Source organism: Gopherus evgoodei, chromosome 9 (assembly GCF_007399415.2).
Source record: "Gopherus evgoodei ecotype Sinaloan lineage chromosome 9, rGopEvg1_v1.p, whole genome shotgun sequence".
In the NCBI taxonomy this organism is placed as follows: Eukaryota; Metazoa; Chordata; order Testudines; family Testudinidae; genus Gopherus; species Gopherus evgoodei.
The window spans coordinates 91,560,833-91,586,028 of record NC_044330.1 but is presented as its reverse complement, the minus strand read 5'-3'; the positions used below and the strand labels follow the sequence as shown (position 1 = coordinate 91,586,028).

Here is a 25,196-nt window from a genome sequence, read left to right as displayed (position 1 = left end):
GTTGATGTTGAGTGTAACATACACTTCCCCTACCTTACAATGTCTGCAAATATATTTTAGTGTGACATTTTAACGAGTGACCCAGCGTGTTTCTGACAAGCTTCTTGTCATCACTGTGAACAACACAGACAGGGAACAATCCCCCTGCAAAAACCAAACATGACTAACATATTTTAGAGATGGGAAAAATGTAAATAAATAGGGGAGATGTTAGTAACTAAGAACTACACTGAATAAACACTTATCAGGCACTGAAGTGTGGTTTATTGATTTTGTTTCACACACAGAGGTCAGTTTTACAAATTCCTTTTGGTTTATTTAACCAGCCCACAAAATACAGTATTTCTTCTTTGAAATACATCTTATTACATAGATTTATGTTGTTGGGAGTCTAGTAAATATTTCTCTCTTCAGTTTATAAGCTTCACAGTAAAATCAGTTTTGCTTTTCTCTGTCTTGGTCAAGATTAGAGCTGGGCAAATACTTTACTCAACAAATGTTTTCCTATCCAAGTACAGAAAGTGATTCCTTGAATACTCTTCAAGATTATTCACCGAATTATTGCTGGTAATCTGTCCAAAGATTGTTCATGAGCTGTATGTTCCAAGTAGTTGATTAACAATCTGAGCAGGTCTGATTAGACACAGGTCACATGGTGTACTTGTTTCCTGACTGGAGGAGCAAAACTTCTTATAATCTGGCTTCCTCTGCACATCTTGCGATTGGTGAATTTAAAATTTGCTACTTGAGCAAAACACTTCTGCCTGTAAATTCACTCACAAGATATCTGCAAAAAGCAGATATGAAAGAGGCATGAGCACAAGTAAAGCACATTCTTTCAGGAATGCAGAATGGTCATGGGGAGATTTTCCTGCAGAATTTGCCCAGCTCTAGTCAAGATATTAACTTTCATTTAAAAAAGGGCCAGATCCTGTAACCCACACACATAGGCCTACTCTGGACTATAGGATTACTTGTGCCCCACCAGTAACTGGGGGTTGCAGGATCTAGCCCTAAGGACCATAACTTCAGTTTCAGCTGCATGCAAAGACACACGTGACTTCAACGAAGTTGCATGTTTATATCCAGGGGAATTATGGACCTAAATATATTTACTATGTATAAGAAAAGCCCAGTCTCTTGAAGGGAGTTTGTTTAGTCCATCATACAAAAAAATAATAAATACAGTCCGAAGCCTTTTGGTCTGTTATTTCCAAATTAATCTGCAGCACATGTTAACATGTTAGCAGCCTATAACATTTAGATACTTTACCACTTACAGGTTGAATTCACAGATTACAAATGTCAATGTAAGACACATACCAATGGCTATTAACCTTTTATTTGCTACAGGTTCCTCCACTCCTATGTAGGACACTAACATGTGACAAAGTGCCTTGCATTTTTGCTGATAAAGTGCTTTCGTTTTATTAAGTGAAGCAGATATGGCCTCCTACATTACACATGACTATGCTACTACTGTATTATACTTGGCTGTGTAATCTTTTAAGCTGATGTGCTAATAAATACAAAAGCTTCTGAAATCAATCCGAGCTTAATTTACAAAAACAAAAAAACAAAAACACCCCCCCAAAAACCAATGCAACCTTAAAACAAAACAAAAATATATAGATCACAATATCTTGGGCCAAACTCATCCAAACTTCGACACCAGAGATGAACTTGGTCCTATAACAATGATTATTTCACTTTGTTGGCACCATATTAGGAAAGAACTGAATCTTAGGTGTAGAGCTAATGCTAATATGAAATAAATATTTAAAGAGTAATTTGAAAAGTTCATGTGTGTGTTAACAGCGGTTTTGGCACATTCATCACAAATGTACAAATACTGTAAATTACTGAAAGGAAAAATAAAGTATGTATTTACATTATGGCCCAAAATGCTGATACCCATTATTCACAATAAATAGCACTTCACTCCACAGATAGTCCCACAGAAGTCAGTGGTACTATTCAAACAGTAAGAGTATCAGAATCTGCTCCTATGTAAGCAGAAAATCAGTATGTTATAGGCCAGATTTTCATACTCGGGTTTAGTAGCACGTTAGCCAAGGAGTAATCTTCTCAATTTTGATAGCACTATCCATGGAGTAAAGCATTACTCAATGTAAAAGTATTTGAATCCACTCTGAGTAACTTCATTGAAGCCAACAAGGCTACTCAGGGTAGTAAAGTTAAGATTTTAAATTGAGCCAATCCCAACCATGGGGCCAATCTAGCTCCTTTTGTTTACACTTCAGAGACAGTCAATGGGATAATTTGTGTGAGTGAAGTGAACCAGATTGCAACTCAGACAATCTTTAGTATCTCTTTCTCTTCATTTGATCTTGTTTTCCTATGGGCTATTTCTTAGTGCTTCAACCCTACAGTTGGCCAACATTTTTCTAACATTAACTTTTGAACTTTTGTTTTACTAAAATGAATTTAATGAAAAGGCTACCTACATCAACTTAACTTTTCAGGGTTTGTGAAAAAAAAGTGTCTTGATATTAATAAAAATGTTCTCTATCACTTATGACCTATTTTTTGGTAAATTGAAAGTCTGTGGTAATCTAAGACAGGTGCTTTGGTAAACAAATAATTAAAAAAATGGGAAATTAAGAAATCCACAAAACCAAAAAAAGGAATCAGTTTCGAACCCTTCAAAAGGTAAACAAACTTCAACTGTTTTCATGATTTCCCTCCACATTTCTCAAACCAGCTCGACTCAGCCTTGCAAATTGCTATTAAAGGCCAGATATCTAGAGCAGAAATTTCTCCAAGAGTAACCACTCTGGACGAGGCAAGTATGATTCTGTTTAGTGTGGCATTGCCTCTATTTTATTTTGTATATATCATTACTCAGGCCATACTAACGACAGGTATAAGGAGATCATTTGGTACCTGAGGGAAATCATTCTATTTAATCAGAATATGTACATTTAAAGAGGAAATTACAAAGCTGCATTTAAAATTGTTGCAAAATCTCTATTGAAATGACTGGATAGATGCAAAATTCCTAAAAGCTGCTATTTAATGATAACACCAACACAGACTGCAACTTGTTGTCATCAGTCAAGAGAAAGGAAGGAAGATCAAAGAAATAGCCAGAGGTACAGGGAGCAGTGGAATATTTCACCAGATCTTTTTACTATGTAACTTGTTACTTTGGTTCAGTATGTACAGTCATGGAATACTTACTTTTCCCATCAGGTCCAAAAATCTCCCTCCTCTCCTTGGCTGCAGTTTTGATCTTTCTTGATACACCTTATATGTCTGACAGAAAGACTGCTTGTTTGCTACACATCTTAATTTCATACATGTTTTATGTACACAAGGTATTTGAAAGAACTGATTTGGCCCAGCAGTGATTTAATCATATTTTGTATTTGGCAGAGTGCAAACTAATTTATATTCCACTGCAGTTTTCCTTTAAGTAAGTGACTTGCGCAAGATCACAGAGGAAGTTTGTGGCAGGGTTGGGAATAGAACCTGTATCTACTGAGTCCTGGGCTGGTACATTAGCTGAAAGACCATCATTCCTTGTTTCCAAATAAAAAAACAGTATGGAATTAAATTTATTGAATTCTTCTCTGATATCTTAGTCATGTTGCTACATTGTCTGCTCCAAACAGTCCTCTTTCTGCAGGTTCACCTTGGATCTCAAAGCAATCTAAACTGGATTTTTCCTCTGAGTCATAGCCACATTATCAGTGACAGATGGAAAAGTTCCATTTTGAGATGATGCTTGCAATCCTGCATCCGGTATGAAGCGTACCACTTGAAAGGGAACATGGATAATGCCAAGCTGCAGCTTTTTTACAACTGTCTCACTGCACAGAAAAACAGCACAAAATCCAGTAACAAAATAAACCCTGTATAAAAAAAAATTTACACTTCTTCCCTGCTAATGTACTGAGAGTCTAATGAAATCTAAGATAGAGCATATAAATGATTAACAAAAGTAACCATTGGCCTCTTGCTAAACTGATGCTATGCTTGATCTTAGCATCTTCTAAATCCTCTATGGGGGGATTAAAATCACTTAGCACCTACCATCTTTAAAGCACAATGCAATCATTATCTAATTAACCTGACACCTCTGCAGGTAGGGGAGAGGCTCCATTTCCTGGTCACAGGGAGCTTCCAAATTCTAATGAATATGCTCATAGTTTTAATTGTACGACAGAAGTTTCATTTCAGTTTCCTCCTCCCTGCCAGTGAGCGCAGCGGCAGTGATCCTTCAATCCATTCACTGGAGGCTGACATCATTTCCTGCCAAAAGGCCACTTCCTCCTGCGTGGAGTCCATCCAGTCCACGGAGATGCCATAGCTAGTGCCTTAGAAAGAACAAGGAGGAGGTGATCATGGCAAGAGCTGCAGAAGAGGTTTCTATTACATGCAAAAATATTTAAATGTAATCTAGTCCTTCATTGGGGGTCCAATCCAGAGGAGTACTGAGCACCCTGAACACTTATTGTTCCACTGCTGAGACTGTGAATGTCAGGCCAAAGCCAATATAAGTGCCCAAAGTCAGACGTCCCTTAAACGCAATGTTATATTAGGCATGGAGTGTGTGTGTGTGTGTGTGTGTGTGTGTGTGTGTGTGTGTGTGTGTGTGTGTGTGTGTGTGTGTGTGTGTGTGTGTGTGTGTGTGTGTTTGTTTGTTTGTTTGTTTTTGCCTGTTTTAGACCAGCAAGTCATCGCTCGTCTGCCTTGGAAGCACTAGTGAAATGATGGTATCACAAGGTTTCAAAAGACTGAAAGCGCTAATAAGAGAAGGGATTTTTTAATCAGGCTGTTGAAAACCTTTTGGTGTTGTTAAATGTGTATTAACACCAATGCTTAATGAACATTTTGTAGAAAGGATACTGTTACATCTTTAACAGTCCTACTTTAATTGACTCCTAAGACCTAAGAATGCATACATGTGGAGGCCCCAGGGCTTGGAGCAAAACAAGTGAACACCAGACTTGACATTCCTGATATTTTAAAAGGTAAAAATCCAAGCAGGAAAAAAAAAAAGTTTAAAAAACTCGTGCCTTTTTTTTTTTTGGCATATTATGTGGCTGTCATCACCATTCACCATCTTTTACCTTTATACTATATCCCTTTCCACCACACGCCATTTGATTCCTCTGTTTAAGCTCTTACCCTGCAAACACTTTACACACATGTAATTTTAAGCACACAAGTAGCAGCCCCATTGAAGTCAACAGAATTACCCATTTGCTTAAAGTTATAACATGCTTAGTGTCTGCAGGATTGGGCCATATAACATGAACATTTTGGGCAAGGACTGCCTCTGTATGCTTACACAGTGCCCAAGATAACCAGGACCCAATCCAAACTTGTGCCTCTGGGTGCTAGTGTGAGATAAAATGATAAACAGATAACAATGAAGCAGCAAAATAAGGAACAAGCCCAATTTCTCCAAAAGCCTCCTTTAAAACGTACAGACCTTTAACAGGGAGGCAATGAACATTGACATCATTGCGATTTTTAGATGTGATCAAAATTGTGAATTTGGTGTTTTGTTTTGTCTTTAAAAAAAGGAGAAAAAAATGTGTTCAAGCAGCAACGGTCGTTTTTGCTACCAAGTACAAGTATACTTTAAAGATGCATCAAAATATGTATGTGAATGAACGAAGATTTTTTAGGACTCATTCAGAATATGACTGAATCCTGGGGCATTCTCTCTGGTAGCAATCCAGAGCTACACTCTGGCCTACATTTCTTTCATATAGGAATCAAGTTTCTGATACTGTAAGAATGTGTACATTTAATTCCAATTCAATGACTCTGGCAATTCTCATTTACCTAGCACTTGGCTTTAAATTCAAACAATAATCAATTTGTAAGCATCAGAGGATAATAGGGTGATAAGTAGCAGCCAACATGGATTTGTCAGGAATAAATCATGGCAAACCAACCTAACTGCCCTCTTTGACTGGGCTACTGGCTTAGTGCACAGGGTGAAGCAGTAGACTCGACAGATCTTGACAGGGCCGTCCTTAGGATTTATGGTGCCCAAGGTGGGATTATTAAGCTGGTGCCCCTGTGCCTGTCTTGCTCTTAGCAACACAAACATAAGCGTACACTATTGGAAAACTTGCCACATGCATGTTATTAAAACCAGTTTAACTTAATTAAGCACACTGTAATGCTGATGGACTAGCACTAAAGAGGTAGCACTATAGAAAAAATTCTGATTTGACAGAATGATGCAAATAATATAATTTTTTTAATTTGTCAACATTTTATTGGAAATTGATATGAAGAGGTATAGAAACAAGGATTTGTTTTTAATTAAAAGCAATCTTTCTGGCATGTTTGGCTGCAAAATCAGTAATAATGTCATTGTATGACAAAGACAAAGTGATGTCTTGTTTGATTGCAAGACTAGCAAGACCAATCAAGTGTTCCTGACTCCTTGTGGAGCGGAGATAGTTTTTAATGAGCTTTAGTTTTGAGAAACTCTGTTCTCCTGATGCTGCTGTTACAGGAATTGTCAGTAGAATATGAGTGGCAATGTACACATTAGGATATATGTCAACAAGTTTGCTGGTATGAGTAAACTGTACAATGTCCATTATCGATTTTGCACGTCGCACTATTGATGACAGTGTACTCAATTCTTCATACAGTTCAAGTCCATTTAAATCAAAACGATCGCTGTGCTTCAGGAGGCTTTCTAGGTCAGGGGTCCCCAATGTGGTACCTGAGGGTGCCATGGTGCCCGCTGGGGCCTCTCAAGTGCACCCGCGTTTTGGCCGTCGGACGAGCATCCGCCGAAATGCCACCAAAATTCGGTGGCATTCCGGCAGCAACGCCTCTGGGTGACTCCGCTTGCTGCCAACAAGCAGCGTCATCCAGAGGCATCGCCGCTGAAATGCCACTGAATTTTGGCGGCATTTCAGCAGATGCTCGTCCACCCCCAAGGTCCTTCATCTGGCGCCCGCCAGACGAAAAAGGTTGGGGACCACTGCTCTAGGTTCTTGCACTTTGTCATTAGTTGCTCTTGTTGTCCTATTTCGTTGAATTTAGTCCTGCTCAGCCCACCTACCAGCTGAGTGAATGGAACCCCAGGCCGATAGCGGGTTGAATGGCTCAGCCAGGGTATCAGCCGCCGGCCTGCTCAGCCCGCTGCCAGCCTGGGGTTCCCTGGGGGTCCCCAGGACAGCAGTGGCTGCTGAGTGGGGCCGGTGGCTGGGACCCCGGGTGGCAATGGGGCAGCAGCTGGAACCCCAGAGCAGTGGCGGGCTGAGCCACTCAGCCCACCGCTGCATGCCACCAAAAATCAGCTCGCGTGCCACCTTTGGCACGTGTGCTGTAGGTTGCTGATCCCTGCTCTATACATTAGTAAGGAGATGAGCATATTACAGTTGTTGGAGGGCTCTATTTAGCAGTAACAGGGCTATAGGAAAGTCAGTCAACATTTTTTGCTTCTCTGATGAAAACTGGCCCACTCCCTTTCCCATACCAAACATAAATAAGTTGTCACAAATAATTGTCAACAACTTAATTTTCTGTTTTTGGCTAAGATATTGATTTAAAAAAAATATTGAAATTGAATTCAGGATTGTTAGCAAGCATTTTTGGCAAACAAATTTGTTAAATGACATTCTAAATGGCAACATAGCACTGCTTTCATGCTTGGCTCACCCCCGGCCTGCTGGTCCAACAGCTGCAGTAGAGGAGGAGATAGGTGGAAAACTGCAGGACCCCAAAATCCGCCTCTTTGAGTGCAGAGTGGCAACAGCAGCAGCAAACTCTTAGGTCTGATCACATGCCAGTGGGCACCACCGCCAGCCAACAGACCATGGTGAAGTTAGCACAGCATCTGATCTCAGAGACGGGGCACCCATGGAGCCACAGCAGCTCATCCTGCCCTGTGCAGCTCCCCCCCGGATGAGATGGATCGCTGCCAGCCCGGGGGAGAGAGGCACTCCCTAGCTAGGGTGACCAGATCCAGATATCCTGATTTTATAGGGCCAGTCCTGATATTTGGGGCTTTGTCTCATATAGGTACCAATTACCCCCACCTAGGGTGACCAGACAGCAAGTGTGAAAAATTAGGATGGGGTGGGGGGAATAGGAGCCATATAAGAAAAAAAACTCAAAAATCGGGACTGTCTCTATAAAATCAGGACATCTGCTCACCCTACAGATGAGTTCCTTTCCAGAGACCACAGCAGCCAATCCCCTCCCTCAGACTGTGCTGCATTCGGCTCTCTCTAGGACCCAGCAGCCCTGCTCTTACATGCTCCACTGCTTCCTGTCTGTCCGGGCTCCCAGCAGAGCGATGCCCCCAGACCTAGTGGTGCCCTAGGCGGCTGCCTATTCTGCCTATGGCTAAGGACGGCCCTGGATCTTGATATTAGTAGGGCTTTGACACAGTCTCCCATGACATTCTCATATTGAAACTAGGGAAATGTGGTTGAGTTGAAATTACTAAAAGGTGAATGCACAATTGGTGGAAAGACCATCCTCGGAGTAGTTAATGGTTCACCGTGAAACTGGAAAGGTGTATATAGTGGGATTGCTCAGGGGTCAGTCCTGGGTCTAGCATCGTTCAATACTTTCATTAATTATTTGGATAAGGGAGAGGAGACTGCTTATAAAATTTGTGGATGGTGACACTAAGCTGGGAGGCGTTTCAAGCACTTCTGAGGACAGTATTAGAATTAAAAATCATCTTAAATTGAAGAATTAGTCTGCAATCAACAGGATGAAATTTAATAAAGACAAGTGCAAAGTACTGCATTTAGTAAGGAAAAAAATCAAATGCAGTTACAAAATAGGTAGTACCTAGCTAGGCAGTAGTATGCAGAAGAGAATTCAGGGCTTATAGTGAATCACAAATTGAATACGAGTCAACAATGTGATGCAGGTGCAATAAAAGGCTAATTGAGGTAACTGAGGCCTTAGCTGGAATACCATGTCCAGTTCTCGGCACCATATATTGAGAGAGAGGTGGACAAATTGGAGAGAGCAACAAAAGTGATAAAATGTGAAGAAAACCTGACCTCTGAGGAAGGGTTAAAAAAGCTGGGCATGTTTAGTCTTAAGACAAGACTGAGAGGGGACCCGATAACTGTCTTCAAGTATGTCAAAGGCTGTTATAAAGAGGATGGTGATCAATTACTCTCCATGTTCACCGAAGGTATGACATGATGGTGTCATAAACAGATAGTTAAGGGTTAATGTCTCTTTTACCTGTAAAGGGTTAAGAAGCTCAGTAAACCTGGCTGACACCTGACCAGAGGACTAATAGGGGAACAAGATACTTTCAAATCTTGGTGGAGGGAAGTCTTTTGTTTGTTCTCTTTGTGTTGCTGTTGTTCGCTCTTGGGACTAAGAGGGACCAGATGTCCATCCAGGCTCTCCAAATCTTTCTGAATCAGTCTCTCATGTTTCAAACTTGTAAGTAGCCAGGCAAGGCGGATTAGTTTTAATTTTGTTTTTCTCAACTTGTAAATGTTTCTTTTTGCTTGAAGGATTTTACCTCTGTTTGCTGTAACTTTGAACCTAAGGCGGGGGGGGGGAAGGTCCCTCTGGTCTATAGGAATCTGATTACCCTGTAAAGCATTTCCCATCCTGATTTTACAGAGATAATTTTTACCTTTTCTTTCTTTAATTAAAAGCTTTCTTTTTAAGAACCTGATTGACTTTTCCTTGTTTTAAGATCCAAGGGGATTGGATCTGGACTCACCAGGGATTGGTGGGGGAAAGGAGGGGGGATGGTAAATTTCTCGTTTTAAGATCCAAGGGGTTTGGATCTGTGTTCACCAGGGAATTGGTGAAGTCCCTCAAGGCAACCCAGGGAGGGACGAAGTTTTGGGGGAACAGAGAGTGCCCTAGACACTGGAATTCTGGGTGGTGTCAGTATACCAGAGCTAAGTTAGTAATTAGGCTTAGAAGTGTCCATGCAGGTCCCCACATTTGTACCCTAAAGTTCAGAGTGGGGAAAGAACCTTGACAGATGGAATGGACTTAATCTGCAGCAAGGGAGATTTCGGTTAGCGAGTAAGAAAAATGTCTAACTATAAGGATAGTTAAGTACTGGAACAGGTTATCAGGGGAGATTGTGGAGCTCTCGTCACTAGAGGTTTTTAAAAACAAAGTTAGACATATGACTGTCAAGCATGATCTAAATATACTTGGTCCTGCCTCAGCATAGGGGTGGGGTTGAAATGGACTAGATGACCTCTTGAGATCCCTTCCAGTCCTATACTTCTATGATTCTATAACACTGCCAACCAGAGAAATGTCTGAATTTGAACCATATCATATTGGCAACAGTGAATCCTGAATGTGGTATTTTTAGAAATTGTTTATTAGCTTGTTGTAGCTGCTATTTCACAGTTGGGAACTTCATAATACTCTTGGTGACATGTTAGGAAACAGAAAACAGAAGGTGTGCTGGCAAGTCCCACTGTTAAGTAGGTCTGAGAGGAAGATCTTCCAACTGCTACAAATGTTTTCCAAAACAACCCCTGGGGAACTGTTCATCCTGTATTATAACCCACTGAAATTTCCTCTGCCTCTTCCCTCTCAGCAAGGCCTCCTGTAACAATTTCCTGATCTAATAATAAATGAATGCAGTTTAGAGTCCTTTGTGAGTTATACTTGTTGCACTTTAACAGTTTAATGTAGAAAAATAAAATCTGCCAAGGCCTAAATGTGGGACATGCTGCAAGCTAACCCACAACGAGCACCACCAGAAAAAGGCACAGAACAGATTAACAGAATGGAATTCATTTCTTTAGCATCAGTAATGTTGATTATAATCTCTGCATTAGGAGGCAACATTTTTTAGGTCAACTATGTGTGTTAAAGGCAAGATGACTTGGATAATAGAGTGGAGAGTAGGCTTATAAAATATGCAGATGACATCAAGCTGTGAGGCGCCATAAGCACTTTGGAGAACAGGATTAGAATTCAAAGTGACCTTGACAAATTAGAAGAATCTTTCTGAAATCAACAGGATAAGTTCAATAAAGATAAGTGTAAAATACTTCACTTAGGAAGGAAACCCCCCCCAGACAAATGCACAATTACAAAATGGGGACTAGCTGCTAGCTGGCTATGCTGCTGAAAAAGGATCTGGGGATTATAATGGATCACAAACTGAATACGAGTCAACAGTCTGATGAAGTTAAAAAAAAGGCTAATGTCATTCTGGGGCATATGAACAGGAGTGTCATATGTAAGATACAGGAGGTAATTGTCCCACTCTACTTGGCACTGGGAAAAAACAACAACCTAACAGAGTGGGCAGTTAAGCTCTGGAGCACACTTCCAAGGGAAGCCGTAGAATCCCCAACACTGGAAGTTTTTTTAGAATCTGTTGGACAACCACCTGTCAGGGATGGTCTAGTCCTACTTCAGAGCAGGGGGCTGGACTGATGGCTCTTAAGGTCCCTTCCAGCCACTTATTTGTAAGATTCTATGAAGATCGCCCCCTGAAAATGGCTGTTGGGGGGGAGTAAGATGGAAACTGAAGCGAAGAGGCAACAAAGGACGACTATCCTAGTGAAGGACAGCGAAGCACTGTGTCAGAAAACACAATTTCTATTGGACGTCCATATAGAAATCTTGGTACAGAAACATGGACATCAGCTATATCCCACCCTTTGTCTATCTGGTCTATTTAGGAGCCACATTGGCAGAATACATCAGCATGTCCCTGACTTTAAGAGTCGTAATCCTGCCAAAATAACACACCTGAAGTTGGGCACACGTCTAAGTGCCTGCCTGAATTGGACCTTACACTGTAAACTTGAGACAGAGATTGTCTCTTAATACGTTTATGCAGCACCTAGAACAATGGGGTGCCAATCTCAGTGGGGGGTTGTCGGCACTACTGTGATCCAAATAAATCTTATAATATTTATGTCCAGCAGACTACACTTCTCCATTTTGTGCTTTATTTTCAGCTATCACAGTCTCAGCGCTGACTGTGCACCATGAGTACCCAGTGTGCATCCAACACCATTGTAAGGTATTCTTTATTGGTCTCACTTGTAAATTTCAATATATTGTTATAGAAGAAGTTACCCAGTAGTGCTGATACACAAGTTTTTTCTTAATGTGCAAGCTCTATTCAGACAATGGAGAAGTGCTGCACTTTATTTGGAGGAGCTGTTGCAAACAGAAATAGAGCCAGTTCTTTGGGTGGAGTTGCTTCCTAGGATCCAGGTATTAGTGCAGACCTCCCAACAGTCCCAGGTTTTGCAAGACTGTCCTGCTTTCACCTATAAAACCCCCTGTCCTGGTGGAAATGGCTCCTGTCTTGCAGAGCTGGCTGGTTGACTCCCTGCTCCAGACATTGCAACCTGCTTCCCCCTCCTCCTGTGCTCTAATTTGCTCCTTCCTCTGAGACCATGGCTGCCTCCCCATGGGCCTTTCCTGGCCCCTTTTAGAGCCTGGCACGTGCTCAGAATGTTGGAGCAGAGCCCAGCCAGCCCCTTGCAACAGAAGTTACTGCATCAGGGTGAGTGCAGGACAAGCTCTCTGCAACTCCCTCACCCTCCCACCCTCTGGAGCAGGGCCATCCCACTTTAGCCCATGAGAACATTGGAAGGGATATTGGTGTCTGGGCTGAGATTCCTGAAAGAGGGGTTTGCCACCATGCCATTTGTGACCACCTCTGACCCAGGACTGGCGTGTGCATGTAAATTCAAATTACACTTTGAATACAGCCACACTCATCACTGATGTCTCCTCCTACATGAAGCTGACCTGGAAGACCCCATCATGTTCTATGGTTTCGTAGAGCAATGACAATAATCAACAAAATTTAGTTTTAAAAAAATACATACATAAAAATCTACTGACTCAAATAAGGATCCAATTACCTGTCCCAAGGCCCAGCCTGATTCCTCCGAGGAAGTGGTTCGTTAGTTTTTCATGATCCCACACAGTCAGCTCAACACAGGCATCTTTCAGATCTTCTGTGTGGAACCCATCATACACAATAGTGTGATTAAAAACAGGGTTTGGGTCTCTTTTAATAACTCTGGTCTTCTGGTAACTCTTCTTACTGGTGTCTGGAAGCACGTAGCTTAGTGAAGAGAAAAAAATACAACATGTAATGCAGAAAAACACATTTTTAAACTATTTTCTGGTTTTATTTTTGGTAAGGATGGATCTGAACCAAATTTCTGGGTCCACAGACTCCTCCTTAATGATGGTTTGGAAGCTTGATGGCTCCCATTGACTAAGACAATTGGTTGTAAATGGCTCTGTTTACTTGCAAACCTCCCTGGGTATGTGTGGGCCAGCCCTGGAAGAACGAGGTCTCACAGGACATGTGACCGTGCCACAGGATACTGTAATCCATTTTAAACCTGGTGCTTTTCCATTTAGAAGGAAGGGTGGGGATCCCCTTGGGCCAAAGCTATAAAAGGGGTTGAAGCAGAATGGGAGGAGGGGTCCCACTCATGAGAAACCCCCTCCTTTTCACCGACAAGGACTGTACCAGGGACAGGATTGGGCCCAGACTAGGAAGGAGTCTAGTCTGTGAAAGAAGCTTATTGGAACATCTCTGGGGGTGAGATTTACCTGTAAACAGTTTCTTAAATGTATTAGGCATAGACTGGCATATTTTGTTTTATTTTGCTTGGTGACTTACTTTGTTCTGTCTGTTATTACTTGAAGCCACTTAAATCCTACTTTTTATACTTAATAAAATCACTTTTGTTTATTAATTAACCCACAGTAAGTGATTAATACCTGGGGAGGTGGGAGCAAACAGCTGTGCATCTCTCTCTATCAGTGTTATAGAGGGTGGAAAATTTATGAGTTTACCCTGTATAAGCCTTATACGGAGTAAAACGGATTTGGACCTCATTGGGAACTGGGTGTCTGGGTGCTGGAGACAGGTAACTTGCTGAGCAGTTTTTGGTTAAAGTCTGCAGCCTTGGGGGCACGGACCCAGGACCTGGGTCTGTGTTGCAACAGGCTAGCGTGTCTGGCTCAACAAGGCAGGGTCCTGGAGTCCCAAGCTGGCAGGGAAAACTGGCTCAGAGGTAATTTCAGCACATCAGGTAATAGTCCCGAGGGGGTCTCTGTGACTGAACCTGCCACAACAGTCTTACCAGCTATTTTGAGACTGGCAAACTTGTACGAGCATCAAGCTTTTTTCTGCTCAAAGGCTTGCAGCAGTGTTGCAAAATATATAGTCTTAGCTGACTAAGCCAGACTCTTCTCAGACAAAAGGAGAGAGAGATAGGAATGAGAACAAGGTGGGGAGGATAAGAACAGAAAGAAGGGGGACAAAGTCTCATGTTGCAGTTGGTATTCAGGATTTAGCTGAAGCCAGCAGAGGTGGGGATGTCATTTTTCTTCCTCTGTCTGACCCAGTCTGGTCAGGATAACTCTTAGTATTAGAATAAAGAGGGCCTGGGTTCCCAGGAAATGGTGCGGGTGGCAGGCATGATGGTGAAGTTCACTCCAGTAGCCAATTTTTCCTTCCAAAATTTTTTTTAAAAAGGATCCCCACCCCCCAAAGGAATAGCCCATCCTTTCACTATTTTGTCCACCTAATTTCTGACGCATCAATTTTGATCGCACATGGTCTTGTTTACCAAGCATAACACAGTCCTTGAGTTATATCAGTATGCCTTTTTGTTTGGAGCAGTTCAGTCAGTCTGTCTTCCTTTTGCAACTCTCCCTATCAACATTTGTTGTTGTAGGTTATTGTGACACTTCATGAACTTTCACTCATTGTTCACAGCTGAACTCACAAATTAGCATAAATCTGTAGGCCCAGTTGTCACAACAGCCTTCTGCCAGCCCTAACCTTAGCCCTGGGGCCCTCTGCCAACCCCAAACCTAACTGTAGACAGGCAAGCCCCACGGATCCCAACCTTAAACCAAGCCTGAGCCCTCTGCCACCTATCCTAACATTAGCCAGGGGCCCTCTGCTGGCTCCACTAAACCTAGCCCTGGAGCCATTGCCTACCCCATTCCTAATCCTTATCGTAACCCAGGGCTCTTTTCTGGCCTAACTGTAGCTGGGCAAGCCCTGAAAGTCCTAACTTTAACCCTAGCATGAGGCCCTCTGCTGTCCCCATTGCTGACCCCAAACTCTATCCCTTTCCTCAACTGTAACCCCCATTTGGGGATGATATCCTTACCATTCCAGCAGTGCTACCTTCAACCATTCAAAAGTCATTATTTAAGCTAAAAAAAATTGTGACATTGTACTTAAATTCATGAAATTTTAAAAATAATATATTTGATTTTCTTCTATTTCTCATCTTGTTTGGGATTTTAACATTCATTTGCCCTCATTTGTCTCCCCAACAAGTAGGCTAAAAATCTTTCATTAAGAAAAAAGCAAGGTAAAGTTCTGTGTAATCACTTTTATCTGGGAGCTAAGGCTCTATAGAAAACACTTAAAATTGTTTTGGCAGCACTCCAATCCACATCAGCTCAAATATTTGCCCCAGAGAGTCCCTTAATGGCAACTCACATCCATATCCAGAGTGCCCTATCCACCATGAATCTAGGGGACCAACCCCTAGTTGAATGACACTTACGATTTCAAACCTTAAATCTAGTCTGGGGTCCTCAACCAGCCCTATCCCTAATTCTATTCAGTCCACTCCACAGTCTACAGTACCCCTAACCTTACGTGAAGGCCACTTACAGGCTCCAACCTTAAACATATTTCAGAAACAGAAATTCTGTACAACAACATTAAACTTAGTTTGTGCCCTCACACCTCCCCACAGTCAAACCATAGCTTGGGCCCCCAAGCTTTGCCCTAACCCAGGATCTTGAATTAGGCCCCAAGTCAAACCCTAACCCAGCAACTACCACCAGTTCCCATGGTAACCATTCATCGCAGGTACTAACAGCTCCAGGCTTAACCTTAGTCCAGAGAACTCTACAGGCTGCAATGCTCACCCTATAGCTCAAGGCCAGCACTGGTCACAACACATTTAAACTACTACCCTGGGTACTCCAACTTTTTCCAATTGTAACCCTGGCCTGAGAACCACTATCAGCCCTAACTCCAACCTTACCTGGGGCCCACTACATGTCCCAACACTCACTTATCCCAGAGCTACAACTGGCCCCAACCAGGGGCAGCTCTAGCTTTTTGCTGCCCCAAGCACGGCAGTCAGGCAGCCTTCGGCAGTTTGCCTGTGGGAGGTCCCCGGTCCCGTGGCTTCGGCATACCCGCGGCCGAATTGCCGCCAAATCAGTGGGACCGGTGGACCTCCCGCAGGCAAGCCGCCAAAGGTGGCCTGACTGCCGCTCTCACAAGAACCGCCAGGGTGCCCCCGTGGCTCACCACCCCAGGCATGTGCTTGGAGTGCTGGTGCCTGGAGCCGCCACTGGCCCCAACTGTAACCACAGCCCATAGACTAGATCTTGTCAGAACGGTTTGAAGGGAAATGTCAAGAAATGTTTTCCATAAAACAGATAAAATTTGAAAATCTGACAATATTTTAGACATATTTAATAGATTCATAGACTGTTAAGCTCACAGGGGACCACTGTGATTATCTAATCTAGCCTCCTGCATAACACAGACCAGAGAACTTCCCTGTATTAGTTATGGTTTCAAGTCCCATGGTTGTGTTTGAAATAGAGCATATCTTTTAGAAAAACCATCTCATTTTAATTTTAAAATTGCCAATGGCAATGGCATAGAATCCACTACAATCTTTGTTAAGTTGTTCCAATGGTTAGTTACCTTCACTGTTAAAAACTGCAACTTATTTCATGTCTAAATTAGTCTATATTCAACTTCCAACCACTGGATCTCATTATAGACTGAAAAGCCCTCTATTATCAAATTTCTGTTCCCCATAGAAGTACTTATATTCTGTAATCAAGTCACCCCTTAACCTTCTCTTTGTTAAGATAAATAGATTGAGCTCCTTGAATCTTTCACTACAAGGCAGGTTTTCTAATCTTTTAATCATTCTCAGGGCTCTTCTCTGAACTCTCACCAGTGCCAAATACAGAGGTAAATACAACCTCTCTGCTCCTACTGTACATTCTCCTGTTTATAGATCCAAGGATCACATTAGCCCTTTTGGCCACAGAACTGCACTGGAGCGCATGTTCAGTTGACTATCCAACATGACCCCCTGAAAACACAAAACAACAACAACAAAACAAACCAAAAACACAAAACAAAACAAAACAAAAGACACCCACTTCACTCATCTCAGCTGCCTTTATAAACTAGAACAGGTTTTGCTGAGACCACGAGACTGAAACTATGGTTCTGTACTTATGTGATGATTAGAGTGGTGCAGCCACGCAGCTTAGGTATATCAATCTTTCACACAAAGAGGAGCAAACAAAGACAAGCCTCCCTTACCTCCCTATGCCATGTGCCATGCGCGTGCACGTGTCCTTTGATACACAATTCTCAATTTCACCTGAATGCACAAGGTCAGACCCTGAGGTCCTCCCTCCATTTTTACTCAATCCTCACGTAGGCAAAACTCCCACTGATTTCATTGGGAATTTTTCCAGAGTAAGGACTTCTGGATTTGCGCTATGGTGAACAACAAAAGGCAATTCACTCCAGATGATCATAGGGAACAGAGCACTGCACATGAGATAGCATGCGGCTATTTATAGTCCAGAGATGCACCACTAGGTATGATCATTAGAGGAAACAGCTTCAAAAATATGTCTCCAGGAAGGTGTGTATGTGAGCCCTGCATCTAAACTAAGATCTTCCTCACTTATGTACATGGGAAAAAGCTCATACAATTACCATTTCACAAAGGAGTCAACTCCAGACGGGCGCAACTGTGGGAGGTCCTTGCTGTCTTTGACCCAGATATGAACTTCCCCAGATGAAGGATTCTTTGGACCTGCCATTTCAGAAAATAGAATGGTTTTCAATCAAGTTCTAATAGCAGTCAGCAAGCAGAGGAGCAGCTTCCTTCACTAAAGTGTGAAGGGGTGGATCCAGGCCCAACTCTGCCCCCTGCTTCCTGCAACACAGAGTGGCTAGATACCAGCTGTGTTGGTGTGCACCTGCTTATCAGCTTGTTTGTCCCAGTGAAATGCTCCTACTAAGAGACACAAGACACAGCACTTCCTCTCACGGGCCAACAGAAGGTGCTATACTCCCAGAAGAACCATTTTATCAGGACAGTCTGGCTGTGTAGCAGCTTGGGAGGTGGAGACAGTATGTGATCAGAGGCACTGGCAGGACTGAAAACGTCTCTGCAGCATGGAAGAGAGTAGATGCCTGATCTGCATTATTGAGGGGAGACAGAACATACCTATGTACTCTTCTGCTATCCTCTTTTCTGCTCATTTCATTCTAAATCTGTCCTAGTGCCTACCCACACCCTCTCTTCCCCCTTCAGAGAAAGATTTCCTTTGAGGTCCAGGCAGACTGTGGTCCCCTGGCTAATGAACATTTCCTTTTGTTACAGAGCCACTGCCCAATATTTCAGTCTGCAAGTGCCCCTGTCCTGGGAGTTCATCTCCACCCAAGACTAACACAGAAGGATTTCCATCCCCTTTCCCTCTATAACACCCCATGTTGCAGCTACCAGTCCCCATGGTGCAGGAAGTCTAAACAGGGCTCCATTCAGAACTTGCCAGCACTGCTGTCTTAAAACAGTGGGCAGAGTGCACTGAGTGAGACCAAGTTCCTGTCTAACCCAGAGCTGAGCAATGAACAACAAAGAGTTGATTAAAGCACAAACCATACACAAACCTGTGGTTCTTCATTCATGCAAATCACAAAGACCATCTCTTGTGTTAATGAGATTATCCTTTAATGAGGCCTTAAATAGACTGGGTTGCAAACTGCATGCCCTCTAGGCACAGGCAATAATTCTTCTCACTGTATTAAATATATATTTACCTAAGCTTCCTGGTGGGACATATTTAATAGACAGATTCATCACGCCTCGATGATCCACACCATTAATAGCAGAAAGGCTCTGAAAAAGAAAGATCCAGGATAGACTAACCGTGCGCTTGTATTACAACAAAATACACAGCAGCATTTAAGATCAGTAGGGATGTTCATACAGATTGTCCTAGGTATTCATGCCAGGAGCAGTCTGTTCTCAGGGGAGGGCTCTTCACAAACCAGTTTGGGGCCTTTGGGTTCTGACAGATAAAGTGAGGAAGCAAAGCCTCAGTGATTTTATGAATCCAGCTTGACACACATTCAAGGGGCTTGATTTTTCAGAGGGAAGGTGCTCATTACTTTCTGAAAATCAGGCCTCTTGAAAGGGATCTCAAACTGGGCACCTCAACATGGAGGCACCAACAAGTCAATCGTCACTTGATACCCAAGTTATCTTACTGTCAGGGTGTGTTGCAGTGCCTAGTTATATAAGGAAAGAGGCTGTAGCATCGAGATGTTCTAATAACCTTCTACTCCATGCAGCATGTGAAGAAAACAGAAATAGAATGACACTTTTTGCTTTGCCTGGACCGCCTTCCGATTAATTTCCAGGTGCAACGTAAACTGTTGCCTTTGACGTAGAAATTGCCATGTGGTTTGGGTCTTGCCTCTCTGCTCTCATTCTACTGCAGCAGTTAGAGATCAGATGAAGCACTAACAGATCCCAGGTTTACATTGGGCAGTTACAGTAACTTTGCAACTGATGCCCCACTCCAGCCCCAAAGGCCCCATTTCCAAGTGGAGAGCTGTGTCCTTTCATTGGCGCTGTGCCATTTTGTCAAGCTGTTACTTAAGATATTGAGTTCAGAATATTTTATCAAAATGTTAAAGATCAGAAATTCTCAAGCATAATTAACAAATTTAGTAGGATACCAGCTAAGACATACTTACCCGTGGCTTCAGCATATACCAGTTGAGTTTCTTGTTGCTCCAATCCCAGCTGGCTAGGTCTATTTCTATCTCTCCCAAGAAGCTGTTACGTCCCAGTGGGTCATTGTGCCACACGGAAAGATTTAATTTTTGGATCAGCAACACCATTTTCTCTATTTTATACTAGAGGAGAAAAAGAGGTTTGGACTGTTCAAAATATTTTGCTTTTGTCTGAAGGTTAAATATAATTTTAAGATAGACCTAATTTTTCATCATTGCAAACACAAAGTAATAACCTGTCTCAGTTCAGCCCAAAAAAGAACGAACCTATAGAAAACAAACCAAAAAAGAAACCAGCTCAGTGCTTATTTCGAAGGATTGGGCCCCCCCTTCTTTGGAAAATTATAAATCTCGTGTCAGCCTAGCTTTGTGGTGCTTCATACTCCATTCAGATACTGCTAATGCCTTTTTCTGGGAGCAGGGAAACAATGACTTCTGTTTTTATAAGGATACCCCAATACATTTATAAGAATTATTAAAAAGGATTTTTTAATTTTAAATAATCCTTCAAGCTCTCATCAGTAAGATCATAGTGGTGAATGCTGCATATTCCCATGTTATGAATGGTAGCCAGCACAGGATGGAGGAAATAAATAGCTCGGGCACAGCTTGTCATAGGGCTCTCAGAACTCATTAAAACTCCCTCTTCCAGTCCCCAGTATTGCCAACCCTAAACAGTCAACCCTCCCAATAAACATAAGATTAGCTTTAAAAGCCATGAGGTTTGTAGAGAGAATACATATGGGGGTCTTTTCATTGGCCCTCTGCTTTTACAACCTTTATGATTTACATTTTCAAATTTTCCTTCGCAACCAGGGACACTAGAGTTTTTTGCCTTTAAGAGAAAGCAGAGATTCTCATGTTATCACAGGCCTCCAGTAGCTGTGGCTTTAAGAAACCCACCAAATTATCCTAAGACTCATGATAAAGTCATGAGGGTTGGCAACATCTCAAATCTCTGATTTGAGAATTAAGGAAAGGTTTTAGCTAAACTCCACTTTTTTTGCGTTTGTTTAAAGTAAATTTATAGCCTCTCGTTCTTGCAAAGAGCCTCGAAAGTGTAACCCAAACAGGGCTGGATACCAGCCACTGATTTTTCCAAAAGATCTGCAGTTATCTGCAAGCCACTCCTTCTCCTTCCCCACCCAGCTCCTCCCCAGGCTTTGGGGTCTGTAAAACCCTCATGCATAAGTCCCTTGATATTTTGGAGGACCCCAGACCTATTTATGCAGTGGGAACAGTGGCACCCCAACATATTACTGATGGCACTAGGGTCACTAGCACAAGCTTCCTCCAAGCCTGGGTCCTTTGCTAACACATGAGCGGGGTCCTTTGCTAAGCCGCCAGAGTTAAGGGCAGAAGGGAACCAACAGATCATCTAGTCTGCTTTCCTGTATATCAGAGGCCAATAGCACCACCCAGCACCCCGCACAAAACCCAACAAGTGAAATGAGACCAAAATGTTATAGCCCACACGAGACTTGTCTATTACGTGCCACAGGCAGAGAATAGGAAGGACCGAGATGCACCAGTGCCTGAGGCTCCTGCAATAGCAGGGAAATGATTAGGTGACATGAGGAGAGGCTGTTTGATAGCCTGGGCTAGTGATCACATAAGCCTGACAGCTAATGACTTGAGTGCTCATCATGGTTTTGACAGGTCTCACTCTGTGGTCTTGGTCAAGTCACTTAACCAAACTTAATTTCCTCAGTCCATGAGGGTTTAATAATAATTACCTTATAAAAGGGGATGTGACACTTCAGTAGTTACCATTTATAAAGGACTAACGGTCACCAGAAGGCACACAGAGTTTTATCAAATGTTGCTTTTGGGAGCTGTATAGGCCCAGCTCCTTCTAGTTATCTAGCCACATCATAAAACCCAATGTAGTATCCTTGCTGGCAGCCTCACCCTAGAGGTCAAAGCATGACTAAGCATGGTGGCTGGGCCATCTTCTCAGTCACAGAGCTAACCTGCTTAGAGAAAGGCTGGGTGACATTGCAGGGGATATCAAGCTTGAGGCCAGATCCAAAGCGGTTAGGAGTACCCACAATTCTGAGTAAAGTTAAGAAGGGCTTGCAAGTACTCAGCACTTCTAAGGATTAGACTTGAGTGTTGCTAGCGAGTTCAGGTGCACTACAATAAAGCTCTTTTCAAAATATGTTCTTACTCTTAACACTTCGTTGTAAATGGGATTCACTGTTCTCTTCTTCACTGAGGTTTTTCTCTTGCCCATTCTAGCTTTGTCTGGGAGCAGGTAAGTTTTGACATACCTGGAAAGAGAGAACTCCAGCTGAGTAACATTCCACACTGCCATGCTCCAACAAACATGGGAGATTTCTGAACAGTTACATGGAATTTATGCTAACAAAAGACCTGGAGCTTACAATCTGGAAACAAAACTAAGAAACCTGTTAGAATATTCACTCGGTTTCTGTGTGAAGTTATAAACTGCTCAGTGGAGATGGATAAACTCTAATGAAACCAGAAACAGGTGGCTCGCCAGCCAATATGTAAAACTGGTAATGATTTAGAAAGCACTAGAGACCATTTTCTGTAACAGTAAATGGGGTAATGGATCAGCCGTCATACCATAAGATATCTGTACGTGCAAGATCGCAGTGACATTGTGCAAAGGTGAAATAAGAGAGGAGGAGAGATGGGATGTCCTAAGGGGACTGAGCCTGTCTTGTTTGAGTCCGAACTGTTCTGGTGGTAATCAGAAGCTACCACTGTCTGAAACCAACCAATTGCTAGTCGAGAAGCATCCACATCAGAACCACCATCATTACAATTAGGACCGAAGTGCTCTTTTTTAGGTATTCTCCACAGAGAGGCCAAAGATTGATAAGGCACAAAACGGACACAGGAGAATATACTCCAAACATAGTATTAAATTTCATCCTGGACAAATGTTCTATTATCTGTATTGAACTGCAGCAGGCCCAAGGTGAGGGATGGGAGGTCTTCTGAACGTTTTGTGCTTTGGCAATGCCTGTCTAGCTTGCCATGCCAATACAGTGTTTGGAATTTGCCTGAGAAAGGAACTACCCTTTCGCTCTCAGAAGTAATCACCTCCAGGTTAGGATTATGGCACATAGATGTGGGGGAAATTTGTGCGTTATTGCTTGGCCGACAGAGGATGATCACATGGATAGGGTACTGGATTAACAAACCTGGGTTCAATTCCCAGCTCTACATCAAACTCCTGGTGAAGTCATTCCATCTCTGTGCTCCAGCTCCCCATCAGTGAAATGGAGATTATAATTCTCCCTGCCTCACAGGAAAATTTATTAATGTTTGCAAGTTATTCAAATACTACGGTGATGGGGCCACATATGCAGATAGATAGATTTCCTTTCAGTTTATGGGGCACCTGTACACCAGAAGGAACGTACACATTTCTGGGTTCAAAATTTGCTACAGCAGAGTATTACTTGTGCATCACTGCAAAAGTGTTTCTTAAAAATTTCCCCCTTGCCTTCAATTGTAATGTGGGTTTTGTCCTATGGTGTAGAATCTAGAAGACATTCCACTGAAGCTCCTACAAAGCTAAAAGGGAGGTTTATTCTTTTCAGCTTCACATGATGGAGAATCATGGACATCCACAAATGTGTGTTTACAATGTTGTGATGGTGGTTTTGCCACTACATGTCAAAGGTCTCTAGGAATCAAAATAAACAAGTGTCTGCGCATAAGCAGTATCATGCACCCATCTAAGTTCTCTCCAAGCTGCGCAGCTGCACAGCAGGCTATCAAGCAGATGGGGAGAGGTGCCTTGCCCCCAGTCCCTGCCTCAGAGCTGCTGTGATGAGAGAGGGCTCAGGGGAGTCCTCTCTCCCCGCCACAGCCCTGGGGCAGTCTGCACCCCAAACCCCTCACCCCTGAGCCCACCCCAGAGCCCGCACTCCCAGCCAGAGCCCTCACCCTACACTGCACCTCAATCCTCTTCCCCAGCCCTAAGCCCCCTTCCACACTCCAAACCCTTCAGCCCCACCCCCACCACACATCACTGCCATATTGGTGCATATAATAAAATTCATTCTGAATATGTATGTAAAAAAATTAGAGGGAACATTGGCACCCACATCCCCTGTTGTCTTCAATAGGATTTCCAGGTGCTCAGCCCCTGTCATGACCAGGGCCTGAAGTTTCAAAATCCCATTCAAATTTAAGTCAGTGGCAAATCCCTTACTGATTCCAGTTAGTGCAAGGCTGGAAGCCAGTAAAGCAGTACTGCCAAACCAACAAGAGAAATCTGGAAGAGGGAGGGAGGAAACTAATGTTTTCTGTTTAGAAATGTATTGAACAGGTAAAGCAAGAATTCCCTAGGGCAAGCGATCAGGCAATTTCTAAATAAAACCAAAACAAATAAGCCTCACTCACGGATCAGATCTGCCTTTCTTCTCATCCACCACAGCCAGGTCCTTGCATTGGGAAACATAAATCTGGAATTCTCGGTTTTTCTCATCATAATCCAGAGCAAACTGAACAGTCCCTTGTGCATCCACGCTCCCAAAATCACCACTGTAGACGCTGAGAACGCTACCACTTACCTGTCCGGGCAAAAGAGTGAGGTTAGTGCTAATAAGATAGGCAGCCTCGTGATGTTGGGAAAAGGCAACAATTAAAGTACATTCACAGCAAAACACTCTGCAAAAACCTCTGCACTGGATCTTAGCTGGCTCATGGGTACCAACTTAACACTGGCCCAATTCATGTGGGTAAGGGCGGTGGGATCAATCCCTTGTGGAGCGCAGGCCAGGCATAGATGGGAATACTCTTTCAGGGGTGTGCTATGGAAATACTGGACATCTGAATTCACCAAATGATAGAATTTTTCTCATCCCGAGATCTCAAAGTGCTCTAAGAATTGGGTAGCTGGGTTGCCTGGCCACAGTAGACTGAATGAGCCACTTTACCCCAGCACACATATCAGAACAGCTGTATTATTCTAACCCAATATCACCACTGGATTTTTCAGAACAGAAATAAATTGAGACTACCAGAACTCATTACACATACATCTATAATTATTGGGCCAAATCCCAAAGTTCCTTACTCAATTGTTACATAGTTTTTATTCAGGTTGATTCCCACTGATGCCAGGGAATGCCCTACCTGAGAAAGGACTGATGAAAAACTGAGCAAGAACCTCAGGATTAGCCCCATTGTTACTATATTGTTGGAGCACTCTCAATGTGCATGGTGCTGTACAAAAAAAAAAAAAGAGGCAGACAAACCCCTGCCTTGAGGAGCTGATGTTCCATGAGATGCATTCCTTTGTGTGCCTGGTTGCCAGGACTGCACGTACAAATTGTGCATCTGCACAGAGAAATGGATG

General features: G+C 42.8%; 1 protein-coding gene across 1 annotated transcript in view; it reads right to left on the bottom strand.

Annotated features, from left to right (window-relative positions):
* Nucleotides 1-244: 244 nt before the first annotated feature.
* LOC115657700 (synaptotagmin-like protein 4) overlaps nt 245-25,196 on the bottom strand; it is a 67,888-nt gene continuing 42,936 nt past the window's right edge. Inside the window, exons 11-17 of the mRNA XM_030575793.1 lie at nt 24,239-24,408; nt 22,023-22,125; nt 19,814-19,975; nt 18,872-18,950; nt 17,762-17,861; nt 12,867-13,072; nt 245-4,343 (exon numbers count right to left, since the gene is read on the bottom strand). Of these exons, the coding sequence (XP_030431653.1) occupies nt 4,198-4,343; nt 12,867-13,072; nt 17,762-17,861; nt 18,872-18,950; nt 19,814-19,975; nt 22,023-22,125; nt 24,239-24,408 (966 nt within the window). The 3' untranslated portion in view covers nt 245-4,197. The remainder of the gene's footprint in view (nt 4,344-12,866; nt 13,073-17,761; nt 17,862-18,871; nt 18,951-19,813; nt 19,976-22,022; nt 22,126-24,238; nt 24,409-25,196) is intronic.